At 38.1% G+C, this 16309-nt stretch overlaps 2 protein-coding genes across 3 annotated transcripts; one reads left to right on the top strand and one right to left on the bottom strand.

Annotated features, from left to right (window-relative positions):
• Nucleotides 1–1332: 1332 nt before the first annotated feature.
• Nucleotides 1333–6440, bottom strand: LOC125707770 (synaptojanin 2 binding protein). Its single transcript, XM_048975100.1, has 4 exons — nt 6223–6440; nt 4725–4861; nt 3990–4085; nt 1333–3134 (listed from the first exon to the last, which is right to left on the bottom strand). Exons 1-4 carry the CDS (start codon nt 6284–6286, stop codon nt 2979–2981), a joined length of 453 nt encoding a protein of 150 aa, XP_048831057.1. The 5' UTR covers nt 6287–6440; the 3' UTR covers nt 1333–2978.
• Nucleotides 6441–8151: 1711 nt separating this feature from the next.
• On the top strand, nt 8152–14645 carry lgals3a (lectin, galactoside binding soluble 3a). Of its 2 annotated transcripts, none has more exons than XM_048975095.1 (6): nt 8152–8452; nt 8809–8826; nt 9106–9825; nt 11291–11379; nt 12548–12704; nt 13333–14645. In XM_048975095.1, exons 2-6 carry the CDS (start codon nt 8812–8814, stop codon nt 13486–13488), a joined length of 1137 nt encoding a protein of 378 aa, XP_048831052.1. In that variant the 5' UTR covers nt 8152–8452; nt 8809–8811; the 3' UTR covers nt 13489–14645. The 2 variants fall into 2 exon arrangements, with proteins under 2 accessions (XP_048831052.1, XP_048831053.1); XM_048975096.1 differs by lacking the exon at nt 8152–8452 and adding an exon at nt 8467–8527.
• Nucleotides 14646–16309: the final 1664 nt, after the last annotated feature.

Below are 16309 nucleotides of genomic sequence, written 5' to 3'. Positions count from 1 at the left end.
CAGAAGGGTTACTGTGTTACAGTGTTACACAGTGTCTGCCTGCTTTTATACCCCAGTGAGTTATGGCTTGAACTTGTGCAGTAATTGATTAAGAATGTACAGGAAAGGGGTAATCTTCCAAATGCCAGTCTTTTGAAATTTTCTATCATTTACTGACAAAGCAGCAAAAATGTATGAAACCACGGAGAATAAGGATAGTTATACAAAATCTTGCATTTGTTCCAGAAGTGGTTCCCTCATAGGTATGTTAGCTATGTTAATAAATTCTTGTATGGCCCCTGCATGTCTAATTAGCGATGCAAGTTTGATAAATGGTGCAGAGTTCTGGTGACTTACCACTGAGATCAGAAACTGTTCCTTCAAATCACCCCTCCAACAATCATTTTTTGCCAACGTTGAAATCAGCTGACAGGATTCTTGTGTGAGGTGTTCATGGAATGTGTAGCATCGAAGAACAAACATTCATCCAGGAAATCTGATATGTAGCTAAATTCTAGCCTTGATCAAATATGTCACTTGTTGTAATACATTGATCCCATTACTGGGCTCAAATAAATGAAGACTTGAGAAAAATCAGTACAAGAACCACAAACGTAGATCTAAGCAACAGCACAGACAATTCCTCATTCTTGTAGCACTGCAACTACCTTCATATCTCTAGAACAGTGGTTTTCAACCCCCAAAGACAATACATTTGTCCTTAACCCCCACCGTCCACACACCAAATAAACTTTATCTTGGAGCTCAACAGGACGGATGTGCACACAGCGTATCAAAGTACCTGGAAATTTTGGACATTTAAAGTCTCTCTGCTGCTAATATTTCCAAAGGCTGCAATTTTGAAATAGGTCCGCCCCCACCTCAACTCCCCCCACAGAGATGTTTTCCCCTCACTTGCAGACCCCTGCAACTCCTTCACACACCACTAGGGGGAGGGGTAGTGCACATCACAGTTTGGATACCTCTAATTAGAGTCTCTAATTAAAGTAGCTTTGCATTACCAGTTTATACGTCTTTTGAAGTGCCTGATAATCAAGTCAGAGACAAAATCTTGGTCTGGATTTTTACGTTGTGGACCTGAATTTTCCACCTCTGGGACTGATGCATTATATTCCCACTGCCATTATATTCCCACTGGCAGTACCCTTAATAAATTGACTTCCTTCAAAAGGAAACTGCAGCACTAGGTAGTTTTTACCAATAATCATTTCAACCATCACATAAAAATTAGATTTACATTTCTAACAAGCTCATTTTAGTTATAAATACTAGAGATGCAGAACTACAGTTGTACGATAAAAGTGAAATAAATACCAACAAGGAACAAAGCAATGCTGTAAAAAAAAAAGTGATTTATTAAATTATACAAGCTTTCAACGAATACAATATCCTAACCCTGCTCTTTGATCTTTAAAGAGCACATTTATAAAACAAATGACAGTCTTATTTACTGGATCTATATAGCTGACAGGTCCAATAGATTTCCAAAAGAATATCAAGATTGGAGATACAGTTATATTTTTCCTCCAACACCAGAACTTTAATTTATGAATAAGTTACACGAGTGCAGGAAAGATTTTGAAAGATCTGCTGTATAACATAGTATAAAATAAATGCTAACCCGGTCTCGTTCACTGCTATTTCTACGTCTGGTCTTTGAGGATTTATGTTTACTAGTAATTTGAAGGATAAGCATTTTCATTTACTAGTAATTTTTCCATGGCAAAATTCACTAACTTTCATTATATTCAGTGCAAGAATGCTTTAATGTCTACTCAGTTTAATTGGCATTACTTCTGCATAAACATCACTTTATAATCATAGCAACCACAGAATTTATCTGTGACAAGAGTAAATTCATTCATACAAGATTCAAGTAATAAGGTCTTACATAACTAAGACCTGATTACTTAATATACTGCAAATTCAGCTATAGTGTAACTGCCAACCCTTGCATATTATAAAAATGAGAAGTTCAATGATCAGCTCCAAAATTATTTAAAGTACAACACAGCTCTCAGTACTTATGAACATTTAAACAATTTGTTCCTACAATATTACAATATCACTGATCTCCTGCATTACCATTTGACTGAATCTAGACGACATCAGTGCGAGTGAAAACACCTTTGAATAAGTCCAAAAGTGAATCAAGCATAAGTCAAATTCAGAAGAGGTTATCAACAGCATTAAATTACATAATTTAAGTGAATCAAACCTTTATGCTAACTCAATCATATTAATGTCTAGGATGACTTATTGCAACACAAACTGTGAAACCTGTAAAATATACCAAAACTTTAGAATTTTTATACTTAATCACCAAAACCAATCAGGAGGTGGCAACAAGTACCATTCAAAACGAAACATTAAAAAAAAAATAAAAAAATCATCTCAATATGAAATTGGTCTATTTTAAAATTACATTTGCACTGCAGTTGTCTCAACTCATTATCAGGTAACATCGGCAAGTGTCATTTTGCCATAATGAATTACAGAGTACACCGTTTATTAGACCAACTCATATCAACATTCAGACAAAAATGGAACCAAAACGTTTTGGTTAATGTGAAACACCAGGGGGAAAATAGTGTGTTTACAGTATGTAGCAGGTTCATGGTACATGTGGTATATTCATCACAACCTACTGAATTACCGTTTCTAACAAAATCATGTTTGTCTGTCCAGTACCTTCAAAAATAACCTTAACTGACAGGAAAAAGGGTCTCTCTTAGATCTTGGACTTTATAAAAGAAAAATGACATGTCATTGATTTGGGGGAAGGGAGGGCGTGCCGAGATTGGAATTGAATATTTGTTTCTTAACTATTTGTATTCAATCGCTGTCCCTGGGACACTAACCAGTTCTACCTAGTGAGTCCTACCCATGGAACGTAGCACTATAACGCAGGGGGGGGGATGTGAACTTTGTCACTGGAAAAGATCCTCTCTCCTCGTGAATGACTTGGATTCTGAGATTTAAAAATGCCTCTTCATTTGTGGTCGAAGGCGCATATAGACAAACGTGAGGAGTACAACTGATGCCAAAGTTATACCTAGCAATCCCAGAGCAGAGAAAGACGCTTCATTATCAGGTCGGGAGCGTGAAGGGCCATTCACAAGTGGCATCGTATGCTACAGGAATAAAGCAAGAGATGACAGAGTAAACAAGATAGCAGACACTTGCTCATAGCTCACCACACGTCTATACTGTATTTCATTTTCTTATCTATAATAAAAAGGTTATATCTAGAATAAAAAGATGAAATTTCCTTGACATTACGTAGAATGAAAAGCAAGATTTAAAGCATGTTATTTATTCATTATTAAGAAACAATTCTGAACTCCCCTAACGCAGTAGAGAACATATCCTGAATACAAATCTCAAAGAGTGTGGCTTCTATATTGGACTTCTTGAGCAATATTCTCTTATATTTGTTAGAATACAAAAATTAAGTGATAGTAATAAGTGTTTCAGAAGCATTGCTGACTGCTGTACTGACCTGAAAAAGTAATATACTAAATTATGGCAACTATAGATCTGACCCACATTAAAAGTATCTGAAATATTTGTGTTCACAATGGATATTCAGACACTGGAGTAACAATCCATAGTGCATATGTGACATATTATATATCAAAGTAATTCTGAAGTGCCACGAATGACATTTTGCAAGTGAACAATGCAAATCATCTTCATCCTCATAAAGCTGGAAAAAATTATGGTTAGAAAGGTAACATGCATGTTTGAAACGCCTGAAAAAAGCCCCCAGCCGCCTCCCACAGTATATTAAAGGTGCCCCCTATAACATAGCAGGGCGAAGCTTTTACTCAAATGATATTTTGTACTGAAATGTTTGTTTTACAATACCATGGCAACCAAAATTACTTCAAACTAAATTATAAACCCTCGTTACATCCTTCATAAATAGCGCTTCCAAAAGTTTTGTGGTGAAACTATTACCTGAAATACCAAAATTATGCTCTTACCCTCTGTTGTACACGTAGTTCTACATTTTCCCCAGCTGATCGGAAAAGGTCCACGGCTGCACTGTGCAATAGGTTGTCCAATTTGTGTCCATTAATCTGGAAAAAAAAGCGTGTGCGTGCACACACACACACACACACAAAACAAATTATATTTATACTGCATATACGTGGAACATAACATAATATGTTCTCATATTTACCGTACATTTTAAAGGGGGTTTAACTGACATGGGTTAGACATCAGTTTCCCGAAGCCTTGTTAACTCTACGCCGTTCGTAAGTTCTGTGTTAAAAGATAGAATTTACGAACAACGTAGCGTTAAGGCGGTTTCGGGAAACTCACCCCAGAACTCTACCAAAAAACATATTTGACATGACAAAAATGAATATCATGCTGCAAGGTAGGTCCTCCTCAATGATACACATGTTCAAGCGCGACTGGATGGCAATTGCTCAATTAACCAGGCCTTTTTAAAAGTACCTGCCTTCAAGATACTTCGTATCACTTCACAATTGGCGTTTCCTTTATAATGGCAACTCTTTACTTAATGTATTATTTAATGTATAAACAACAAGCTAGGACTCAAAGTTCAATCAAAAAAACTAGACCTGCTGGATACCGGCATTCCAGGGTCAGTGCTGGCTACCCCTGAATTACATTATGATTATCATCAACTTATATATTTAAAAATTACCTACATAAAAACAATGCACCATAACTCCATTGTTACTTACTGCCAAGACTTTGTCACCTTCTTGTAGTCTGCCATCCAGTGCAGCTGCACCATTCTCCTTAATTTTGGCCACGTAGATTCCACTGTCATTTGACACAAATTGCTGGTCCACACCTCCTACAATGTTGAACCCTAATCCTGGGAACAGTACAAAAGGAGGCAAATGTCCAAACAAAACGAATTAAACAACAGATACCAATATTTGTGCTGCGTAGCTAAACAGTCCAGTGTTCAAACTTTAATCTTGCAAACCTTCTTGTATATATTTTTTAACAATACTGATAGGTATCAGCAAACCTTTAAATTTCTACGAAGGAGGCAGGATAATGACAATTTAAAGATGAGAACAATAAGATATTTTTTTAAACCATATGAAGTTTGAGAAAAGAAAAAAAAAACACTCGATGCAAAAGAATTAAACCACATGTAATGCGTGCCACTTTTCATCGATAATTTGAAGCACTTAACAGTGATACATACAGGTATAACCTGATAAACTGCTATTTGTTTGGCTTGTATGTTTTGGATATCAAACTTGCTGGAGATAAAGTCCCTTCTCGGTGATTTATTTTATTTAATTTTTTTTTATTTTCCACTATATTGTCCTGTCAAAACTGCTTTTGGGCCACGTAGGTGTCTAAAGTACAATAACGACTAACTAGAAGATCGAACCATGTTATGCAAATATCCCACTTACTGAAATATAAATATAACTCTGTTGATTCGAGTACACAGTCAAACCTTAAGAATAATGAAAGTAAACTGAGGTCGCAAAAAACGTTCGGGTGTGTGTGTGCCCTTCAAAAAACGGGTCAAACATTATATCACAGTAACAACATCCACATCCATAAGGAACTGAATCGTAAGGGAAATAATTAATGCATAATATAACATTTTAAAAGTATTCAAGTTACGGCAGTATGTATTAGCAAAAATGGGACCGTTTCCATTGTTTAAAATAAGTTTCACTTTCAAAACAAGCTAAACCCTAGAGGTTTAATGAACAGCAAACGTAAATATGTGCTAACATTACATTTCCCACAGGCGAATAATTCTCCTGAAAATATAAAAGTTTTTTTGCAAGCATTACAAGCATTTTAGAAACAATTACTGATAACAGTTCTAAGTAACCCAAACAAGGCCAAAGCCTACGTAAAACAGCATACTCACATGGGAACATCTCAGCATATCAAGTTACGCGATTCATAACCACAATCTTTGCATTTGTTAACTACAATGCAAAAGTAATGATCTATTTTCATTCCAAGTTACCAAATAAAACGAATACATGCATTCTTGGCAATGGAGACGTATTAATCTATGTCTGTCTCATTAAAAGTGAAATTATTTCGTCTTTTACTTAATTATACTACTGCCTTTTGACTTAAATTCCTTAAGCAAAAGTTAAGATTGATGAGAGCAGTGGGTGGCCCAGTTAAGAAGCGGGCAGCACAGTTGAGAACCCTGAAATGTGCATGGCGTAGTATGGTATATCTTACCAGCTGGTCCTCTTTTCAACTGGATATCCACCACACCGGACGAGTCGTGCATAGCACCGTTCATAATTACTACCAAGCGACAGCTATGTTAAATTAAGCAGATTTTGGCTAACTGAGTATACTCAAACAGGGTTTTTAACCAGCATAACTCAAGCAAATAGATACTGGGAAATGTTGATGTTTATAGGCCCCCTGTCGGACGGGATATGAACTACACTTCCTGTATTGTTTTGTTTGGTTTTGTGCAGGTTCCCTCCCCCGGAAAATGCAGCAAGCTCGGGAAGTTCCGCATGTCTAAATATATTTATTCATGTTTGCAAGTACATAAATAATGATAATTACATATTTACGGCAGGGTAAATTGTGATGAGAAGGTAACACCTTGAGAAATGAGACTGCACACAAACTTGCTATTTGCAAACTAAGGAATATAAGTATTCCTACAAATGGCTGAATTTTGTTTTGTCTTTCTGTACTATTTCATACTCATTTAAGTCATTTAAGGACCATTGAATATTACGAAAACTGTATTACGGGAAGTAAACACAAGACTTAATAATAGGCAGCGTCATATATATGTATAAAGTGCCACCTATAAAGTGGGAAAAGACTGCACTGGATAATCCAGATGGGAACATGTGAAGGAACGGAAGAGATAATTAAAAGAATACACTGTACTCATCAACTTGAAGTTTAGTATAAACTCTAAATTTGCATCAGGAACAGGTGAGACGTTATGGATACTACATACCCTGTCAGTGTAACTGTGAGGGAGGAGAGAATTCGACAGGAACTGTATGGTCGATCGTGATTGTGAAAAACACGAATGTCTTATGCAGGGTAGTACAAAATCCTGCATTTAATTCAAAAGCTTCAAATCAGATAATTGATTAAAAGGAGATGCATCAAAATATTAAGGAATTTTGTGTTAAATACGTGAGTTGTTTTTATTTTTGATGTATAAAGCTGCAAACATACAGACATTATTAGTCATATAACATAACATAAAACTCAGGATTAAACTTTAGGCTGATATAATTCTGGCACTGCCTTGTTTTACAGATTTGTTTAGCATTTCATATTCCATGTTCAGACTGCAAAACGAACCTTTTTTTCTTCACATTTGTACAAAATTGTATATCTAATTAAGCGTGACCTGACAAACTAGCATTTAAATACACCCATTAAATTTTACATTAAATTATTCAACAGACGCTTTGTATAAACAGTAGCAAAAGTGAAGCAGATAATTCATCACAAGAATACAGCTGTCAAGGAGCCAAAGTTCCGCAGTCTTCATATGGTTCCAAAAATAAACTTTCCTCAATTAGTTTTCAGTTTCTTTTAAACAACACACGTTTCTATTGGCAATTAGGGACGTACATTCTGACTGTGCCGAAAAACCCAGCTTTTATTACCGCCCAACTGGCCTCTCTGTACGAGAAGCTCCACAAAGCATGAGAGGTGTACAGAACGTTAAAACGATGTTAAATAAAGTAAACATTTTGCTTGTCTTTACAGTTTTCTGATCAACCAACGGCCGAATTAACCCCCCATACACCCAATCTCTTTCTGCAGACTTACAACGTATGTTTTTTTTAGCTTAAGATTTTGTATTTGAAAATATATTTTGCCATCGAGAGGTAGGGATCGAGTAGACAAGAGAGTGACCCTGACGCAGCAGAACTACGCATTGAGCAACCATCCCACTCCACCGGTCTATCTAGAAACTTATTATACAGATGCAATGGAACACATTGCTCCTATGTTCATTATTTTTCAAATTATATTTTACACTAGAGCAAAATGTTATATGCAGTACGGTGAGTTGGTGGGCAGCACTTTTGCATCACACTACCAGGGTCTATTTGTGGAATGTTTCTGCCTAACGTCCATGGTAATTCCCAGCCCCGTGTCATAAACTGCCTGGGATAGGCATTGATTACACCACATAGAGACTAAAGGTGACGTGCTTATTGCCTGTGCAGCTTGGTTACTGAAATATCAATGTAATCGCGCGTTTATCCAGCTGTTCCGTCAGCATTCTTGCCATCTAGCGTCATTTCAAAGGAGGAGAAGCGTAAACGAGGAGGGTGGGAATACCCGACAAAAGTCAGAAGGCGCTGTGTATTTCCTTAGTGAAAGAAGCACTTCCTGTGTCTAACACATTTTTTTTTATTATTTTATCATTTTCATTCTTAGTATTTAGAAACGAAAGTATCTTGCTTGGGTAAGTTACTGTGTAATGATGACGTTTCCTATAAGTAGCTTCGGGACGAAATGAAGGTGGACAGCGTGCGAATATGTTAGTTGCTAGATTTAATTTATAGGAAGGAGGAAGTAGCTGTAGCTAAAACATTATCTGGCGTCTTGCAGTTCGTAACTAATCGAGTACAGCATAATTCGTGCTTTACAGCACCACGTCTTATGTTACATAACTGCCGAACAGCAGCAAAATTTCTCTATGAAGCGATGTGGATATGTACAATGTCGAATATGATTCACTCGATTAAGACCTACTATATTTAATTTAGTATATAAACGTACAGTCTTATTTCTTGGTATAACTTTTCTTTTCTATTTCAGGACATGGATGACTTCTCGGTGAGTATTTAAAGAGTTCGACGTTTACGATTTAAATTAAGTGAAATTATATTTTCCTGTTAATGGTTCAATGTAAATGATTTCATTATGTTTAATAAACAGGCGCAGTATTGTGGCGTTAGTTGTATCATTTTGAATACGTTTTTTTTTTTTTTTTGAATTTGTTTGGTTACAACTATTTTAATCACAGTTACATATTTTGGGATGGACATGTCTCTGTGGTAATTTATAACCATGTTTTTCCAATGAATAACCTGTGCTAATCTCTACTGTATTCAGCTTTCTGATGCCATTGATGATGATGCTTCTGGACAAGCTTCCAAAATCGGCAAATCGCACATGCCAGGCGGCGCAAACCGCCAAACGGAAAATCTTGGCTGGCCTAAAGCTGGCCCTGGAGCCCCACATTTTGTCACTCCTGGAGCACCGCAACCTTCAGCTCCATCTTTTCCCGGGGCTGCAGGTCAGTATCCTTCTGTACCAACCAGTTCTGGACACTATCACCCAGGTTCTGGAGTCCCAGGGCAGTATCCCGGAACACCTTCAATGGCTGGAGGATATCATCCTGGTTCCCAAAATTCTCATGGGCCTGGAGTTCCGGGACAGCTGCCTTTTTACCATAATCAGTACCCAGCTGGGGGTAATGCCCCTGGGCAGTTTCCAGGAGGATCTGCTCAACCATACCTACCTGGAATTCCTGGATCATTCCCTTCCGGCCCTGGAGTTGCTCCGGGACATTTTCCCAGCCCCCCTTATCCCAGTGGGCAGTCAGCAGGAGCGTTTGGGCCTGGACATCCTGGAACCTTCCCAGCAGTAACAGATTCAAGTGCTTTCCCTCACTTCCCGGGTGCGGGCTACCCCCCCATACCTGCTGGCACCTGGGGTGTGCCTGGGCCCTTCCCGACCCAGCCTGGGTACTCCGGGTCTTTCAACCCAGATCCTATGGGAAGATATCCAAATCCTTCATTTGGGGGACAGCCTGCTCCTGGGGGAATGCCGGTGAGTGTTTTTCATACTTTTGATATCCCAGCTTCTCGATAACTCAGTAACAGACTAGTCTTTTTTGCTGTTTCAGTGATGTGTTAATGTTTGATTTTACCACATTCATTTTGTCATTCGCACTTGGTGGAGGTTATAAGGATGTCATCAGCTTTGAATGCCGGTTTTCTCAAGCAATTGCTGTAGTGTTGAGCACCGAAGCCAGAAACCATAATAGACCCAACACTTGTATTCTTTTCTTTCAGCCTAGACATAACCCACCATACCTTTGAATGCATTGATTTCCTTCAGCTCTGTTTCGGATGAAGACGTCACTGCTTGTCTGTCTTGCTATGTTAGTCATTGCAGGTTAACTTTTGAGTAAAACTAGACACGCTGATGGATGGCGAAGACTGGCTACACCTGCTATTCATATTTAGTTAAAATCTTAGAGCATTTGTATTTAAAAATTATACCATGTGCCAAATTATTTTTGGATGTTTATTTTAGCTTGACATTTGTATTCGCGTAAATAAATAGCAAGTAATGATTTTAGATATCCATTTACAACTTGTTACTTGTAATGTTTTTTTTGGGGGGGCAAATTTGAAGGCAGTTGGGATTTAAAATGTTCTTTATTGTTAGAAAATTATTAGAAAATTAGAAGGACTGTATAATTATGTTTATTGCTTTACTATTGATAAACTTTTTTTTTTTGATGTCTTGGAGTGGTATATTTATAGTAAAGAAATGCTGGAGTTGACCTGTAAAGAGTGAAATGCTATGATGATTATTATTAAAAATATGATTTATTTGGCATTCTAAAGTGTGGTGTTGCTTGGAATGACAATTAGCTTTGACACTTAGCCATGTGGCTCGTTAATATATGCGTATAAGGAACCTAGAGTGGCTTTCTGGACTCAAGACCTAAAAGGTAGGAAAAGCTGTAGCATTTCAAATTACCAATTTACTGTTGCTATATGTCAGTATCAGTGCCAGTTTGCATACTTGGCTGTTTTGCTCTGCAAAATAACATTTTGTAAAGGGTGAAGTGCAATGGATTGTTCTACGGCCTTACATGTGTTGCTCCATATCTGTCTGCGTGGTACATATTCTTCCAGTGTTCACTTGGGATCCTCTGGGTTCTCCTCCCTAGTCATACTTTTTCATAGTTTGTGTGTCTAAAAGTGTGTGTGTGTGTGTTCTCTGTGAAGAATTAACATACTCTCCAGGGTTTCATGTGAAGGAACTTTCATAATGTCGAGATCAGACAACTTTGCTTTGTTTGTAATTAACAGGAATATATACAGTTATAATTCTTAATTTGTTTTGTGGGGTTAAAATTCTGAATTGAAAAATTGTCTTCTTCAGGAATGGTATTTTGAGACTTCACTAAGTCAGGTGATTTATCATAGAGTCGCAGTGATCATAGTTGTAAATATTTGTTCTGTTCAAGTGTTAATTCTCATTTCAATCTGCCCTTCAGGAAATGCCATTTCAGTTGCCTCTGCAGGCAGGGTTGATGCCAAGTCTTATGATCACGATAGTAGGAGAGCCTATGTTAAACGCAAAGAGGTACTCCAATTCACCCTTCCCTCCATACTTGCATGATGAATAAGTGTATGTCCTTGAAATCAGTAACAATAATAGCATAGTTTAATATTAAGCTGTGTGCGCTTGTCGTATTGGTACTAATTACATCTGCTGTACCTCAACACGTTAGGGTACTATGCTCAAACCTATAAGGTTGTGGGTTCAAATACCATCCATCCATCCATTTTTCAAACCGCTTATCCTACTGGGTCGCGGGGGGTCCAGAGCCTATCCCGGAAGCAATGGGCACAAGGCAGGGAACAACCCAGGATGGGGGGCCAGCCCATCGCAGGGCACACTCACACACCATTCACTAACACATGCATTCCTATGGGCAATTTAGCAACTCCAATTATCCATGTTTTTGGACTGTGGGGGGAAACCGGAGTACCTGGAGGAAACCCCACAACGACATGGGGAGAACATGCAAACTCCACGCACATGTGATCCAGGCGGAGACTCGAACTTGGGTCCCAGAGGTGTGAGGCAACAGTGCTAACCATTGCACCACCATGCCGCCCCCGGTTCAAATACCATGGTCTGCAAAGTAACAATATTAATATTCAGTCCTTGAGCTTGGCTCTTAAAACCAAATTCATGGATGCCAGTTGACCCTGTTCTCTATCCCCAAACTTCACACAAGCAAAAAAAGAATCCCAGTTTATTACTGACTTTTGCACTGCAATGTACTGAAGTCTCTGCCAGGGCGTTTCCCTGTGTTTGTGATCATTGCTTATATGGATCGGCTGCAGTGTTTCCCAAGGCGGTCCTCGGGGACCCACAGTCCGCCCATGATTTTGCTCTCTGCCAGACAGTCCACATTTTGGGAGCTGGGAGGGAGCAAACACATGGACTGTCTGTGCGTTCCTGAGGACTGGATTAAGCAGTCATGGAAACTGGATGAATGTATGGATGGAATGTTAAACAACATGCAGTTCCATGGAGAGAAAACTAGGCCAGGATCAAGGGTTTGCGTAGTTCCAATTTGCCACCAGTAATAAGACTTCAGTTCTAATGTGATTATCTCATCTGGAGTCTTGGTAAAAGCACATAATGGTAACAGAATGATTTTATGTCTTATAAGGTTTTAGAAACAATTCATGTTTGATGTAGGTTTCTTTCTTCTCTAAAACATGTCTTGTCCTTTCAGATTCCACGTTGACTTTGTGAAAGGGGCAGATGTAGCTTTTCATTTTAACCCTCGATTTAATGAACGGATCATTGTCCGCAATACAAATCTAGGTGGACAGTGGGGACCAGAGGAGCGGGAAGGACCGTTTCCCTTTGACGAGGAAAGACGCTTTGAGGTATGCTATTGGCTGAAACCAATTGATCCATTTTACTGTTGTAGGTTTTTATGTAAAGATCATTTAAAATTATATACAGGCGCTCCTCTACTTACGAACTTTCAAACATACGAATGAAGAGGACTGTAAGTCAAAATCCATGGGCTCCCGTTTCCTGTCCGCAGCATCAATAATTTTTTTTTGTTTCTGTGCGCGAATTCCGCCTAGTATGACTTCTGTCCGCTATTCCCGCCGCGCAGCAGCGTAGCGTGCGTACTCCCAGCATCCTAGTTCTTTGTAATTGCGTATACCCTTAAAATGACGTTGAATAAAGACTTACGAACTTTTCAAGTTACGAACGGTCGTTCGGAATGTAACTCGTTCGTAAGTAGAGGAGCGTCTGTAATGTATTTATATTAATAATATATTTTATCAAATTTATTCTTTAACAAGCTTCTCCAGTTCAGTATCTAAACTCCCAAATGTACATCGTGCTACTATTAGATTCTGTGATTACTGTAGTTTTGGGTAATTTCTAATGTCATTTTAACCTTTAAATATATACAGTATGGAGATTTACTCAGCTTGTTTTGCCAAATATACTGCTTTATTTGAAATGTGTGGATGAAATCATTTTTGTTTTCCATAGCTTAAGATCTTGGTTGAAGAAGATATGTTTAAGGTAGCAGTGGATGGGTCTCATTTGCTGGAGTATGAGCATCGGGTTGGAGGGCTTGAGGAAGTAACCCTCTTGCGTATTGAAGGTGACGTCATTCTCCACAGTGTGGCCCCCTGTATGATCTAGTTCTCCATCACCTGAGTCCACCATCCCCCACATATCAGGATGCATTAAATAGAAAGAATATCTGCCGCAGCCTAAATTAATTGTGTACTATGTAGTGTGGTCTTCGAATCCATGTAGCAACTGGGTTAATAAGATGAGAGTAATGAATGTGCTTATAACCAAATTCATGAAAAGGTAAGGCAAGTAAACTGCATTTCTGTTCTACTGCATTACCAGCATTTAAGTATTATCCTATTACTTTTGCACATATTTGTATACATTTTTAAGCATGCGATTGATAATTGCGTGGTTTATGTAATCATATCCTACAATGCAAAAGCAATTCACCTCCCTTCACAAAATATTACGCATTATATACTTCACTCAGCATAACTTATGATTTTGCAGGTTAATATATGATTTCAGTTCTTAGTTTTGAAATGCTTCACCTACAAGCGATACAAACATTTTGAAATGTTTTATTGATAAATCAGGTATAGCAGCATAACCTACTGTAGTGTCTTGATGAATTTCAATTGGTGAAAATATGTTTTGCATTGGGGCAGCATGTGGTGTCATTATAATATGGACTTGAGAGTTTAACTCCCAGGAGAGGCCATGTTGTGTAGCTTTCTCAGAGGAACCAGAATTGATTTAAGCTGTACAGTTATTAAGGCTCTTTAATGCCACCTAGTGGGTGAAACTGGACAAACAGCAGTTGCCTCTGCTGGCCGAATTTGTGAAGCTGGTTCAGTAACATTTTACACAGAAATCAAAATAAAAGCATTTACAATAAAGTAAAAACAGTGTTACCTTTTGAGTGCAATCATGTCCAGACTGAGTGTGAAGGAGTAGATATAAGAATGTAGTAGAAAGCTTAACCCTTCTATAATAGGTGCTTTGTTCACAGTTCATTTGCCAATTGAATGGAATTATATTTTTCAGCAAAATAGGGAGTGCGGTAGTAGCATGTAAAATATTGTGAATAATTGAGTATGGAATTGACATGAATGTTATGTTTTATGCAGAATTTGCGATAGATGTTTAAACTTGTATATTTTAATCACTTTATGTATCGAAGCATCTGGGCATGTTGCTAAACACAAGTTTAAACTACAGTTTATGATTATAAAATACAGTATAACCAAATCTAATAAAGACTCATTATAGTCTCTGTTTCTACTGAGTCAATACAATCATTCTGCTAGTTCCAAAAATTAAAGCCATCTTTGCTCAACAAATTTAACACAAGACGGTATCCATAGTATATGTTGTTATTGTACTTGGATAAATATGATGCTGTGTATTAAATGCAAACACTGTAGTTACCCATTCAGTTACCATAACTGTTTATCCAGTACAAAGAGACAGTTTTCCTGAAGTCTATAACAAGATGTACAGTACACCAAGATGAACAGCATACCAGTCCCGTCACAGAGCATACACACGCATTAGGGATGTCAGTTCAGCTAATCACATGTCTTTAGATTGCTGGGGGAATCTCAAGAAGAAGGTTGCTCAACATGGAGAAAATATGCAAAGGCTGGGTGCTATGGACCAAAAAAAAAACATCCCAGAAAGGGGATAAACACTAAATATCTCAGCATTTTTGGGAAGTGGGCTAAATGTTCGGTTTTAAGTCAAAGCCACGCGTGACATGCCAGAAACGCTTATTAAAACAGTGCGGTTAAAACAAAGTTCAACTATGTATTTCCTTCCCTGTTTACAAATATGCAAGTATAACTATTGTGTATACACGTTTTCCTTGTTCCAAACAAGTCTCAAAATAAAGCATAAAAATGTAAAAATCATGTCTATATCCAGAGGTGTAATGTTCAAGTCCAGAAAGTACAAAGCTAGACTAAGGTTTTGTTTCAACAAACCAGTTGAGCATAAAGAGTCATAGTCCCTCAAGTGGTTGGTTGAAACAAAACCTTAGTCTGGATTTGTCCTCTCTGGGCCGGCTCTTTCCACCTCTGCCTATAACTGTGTGGCCTGAGTCAAATAAGGCATCGACGACATAAAACCGATTCACTTCACTATGCCTACCTACACACGTTTACCCTTTAGTTTACGACATCGCTCTCTATACAGGCGATGAATGCTTAGGAACAAAAATGCCATCTAAATGTTTTTGGCAAATTGCTCTAAAAACAGAAGCCTGAAAAAGCCCTTAACTGGAATTATCCACGTTTTAATTTGAATTTGGCGATCAGTGGTTTTAAGCTATTAGCTTTCAATAAAATAAATATTAAAAATAGCGATATTTTAACCTCAGTGTCGTCTGGCAATTTTAAAAACAATAAGAACAAACTAACAACACCCCCCGGCTCTCCCCTCCAACTTCCACAGGAGGCGCTAACTGAATGTTTTGATTAGAGCTGTGAATTCTGGGATTCTGTGTGACGTCACAACAGAAACTCTCGCGTTGTCACCATCGCTATGCTCCGCCTCCGGCCGCTATCTTGGTGTGCTGTCATAGTAATGGAGTACTCCGGGCTTGCGAATCAGCCGCTAGCTGATGCAAGCAAAAGGTATAAAGAGTAATATTAACGATACAGTGTCGTACTTGTTTTCGTAGTTATTACAACAAAACTAGTCGGATCGCACATAACTGAATGTGTATTAAAGGTAAATTGCTGATCGATTGTGTTATAACTCACTAAGTCAAACACTCCCATTGTCTGTGCAGAGGTTTCCAATCAGTGGATTTTTCCACACATGAAAAAAAATACCCTTCCTACAAATATATGAAACTGCCAGCTGGAAACAAGAATAGATGACGGTAGAACACTGAGAGTGACTCACACAGGCCACCTGAAGCATTATTGCAGCCGCCTTC

The sequence above is a fragment of the Brienomyrus brachyistius genome, chromosome 14 (genome assembly GCF_023856365.1).
Source record: "Brienomyrus brachyistius isolate T26 chromosome 14, BBRACH_0.4, whole genome shotgun sequence".
Lineage (NCBI taxonomy): Eukaryota > Metazoa > Chordata > Actinopteri > Osteoglossiformes > Mormyridae > Brienomyrus > Brienomyrus brachyistius.
This window is presented reverse-complemented; position numbering and strand designations above follow the sequence as displayed.

Bases quoted from the DNA above. Each gene is read 5' to 3' on its own strand.
- lgals3a (XM_048975095.1), top strand. The intron at 11,380-12,547 runs GTACTCCAATTC...TTGTCCTTTCAG, and splicing joins CCTATGTTAAACGCAAAGAG to ATTCCACGTTGACTTTGTGA. The intron at 12,705-13,332 runs GTATGCTATTGG...TGTTTTCCATAG, and splicing joins ACGAGGAAAGACGCTTTGAG to CTTAAGATCTTGGTTGAAGA.
- LOC125707770 (XM_048975100.1), bottom strand. From the start codon at position 6,286: ATGAACGGTGCTATGCACGACTCGTCCGGTGTGGTGGATATCCAGTTG. The intron at 4,862-6,222 runs GTAAGATATACC...TACTGTTCCCAG, and splicing joins GTTGAAAAGAGGACCAGCTG to GATTAGGGTTCAACATTGTA. The intron at 3,135-3,989 runs GTAAGAGCATAA...TTATTCCTGTAG, and splicing joins AACTACGTGTACAACAGAGG to CATACGATGCCACTTGTGAA.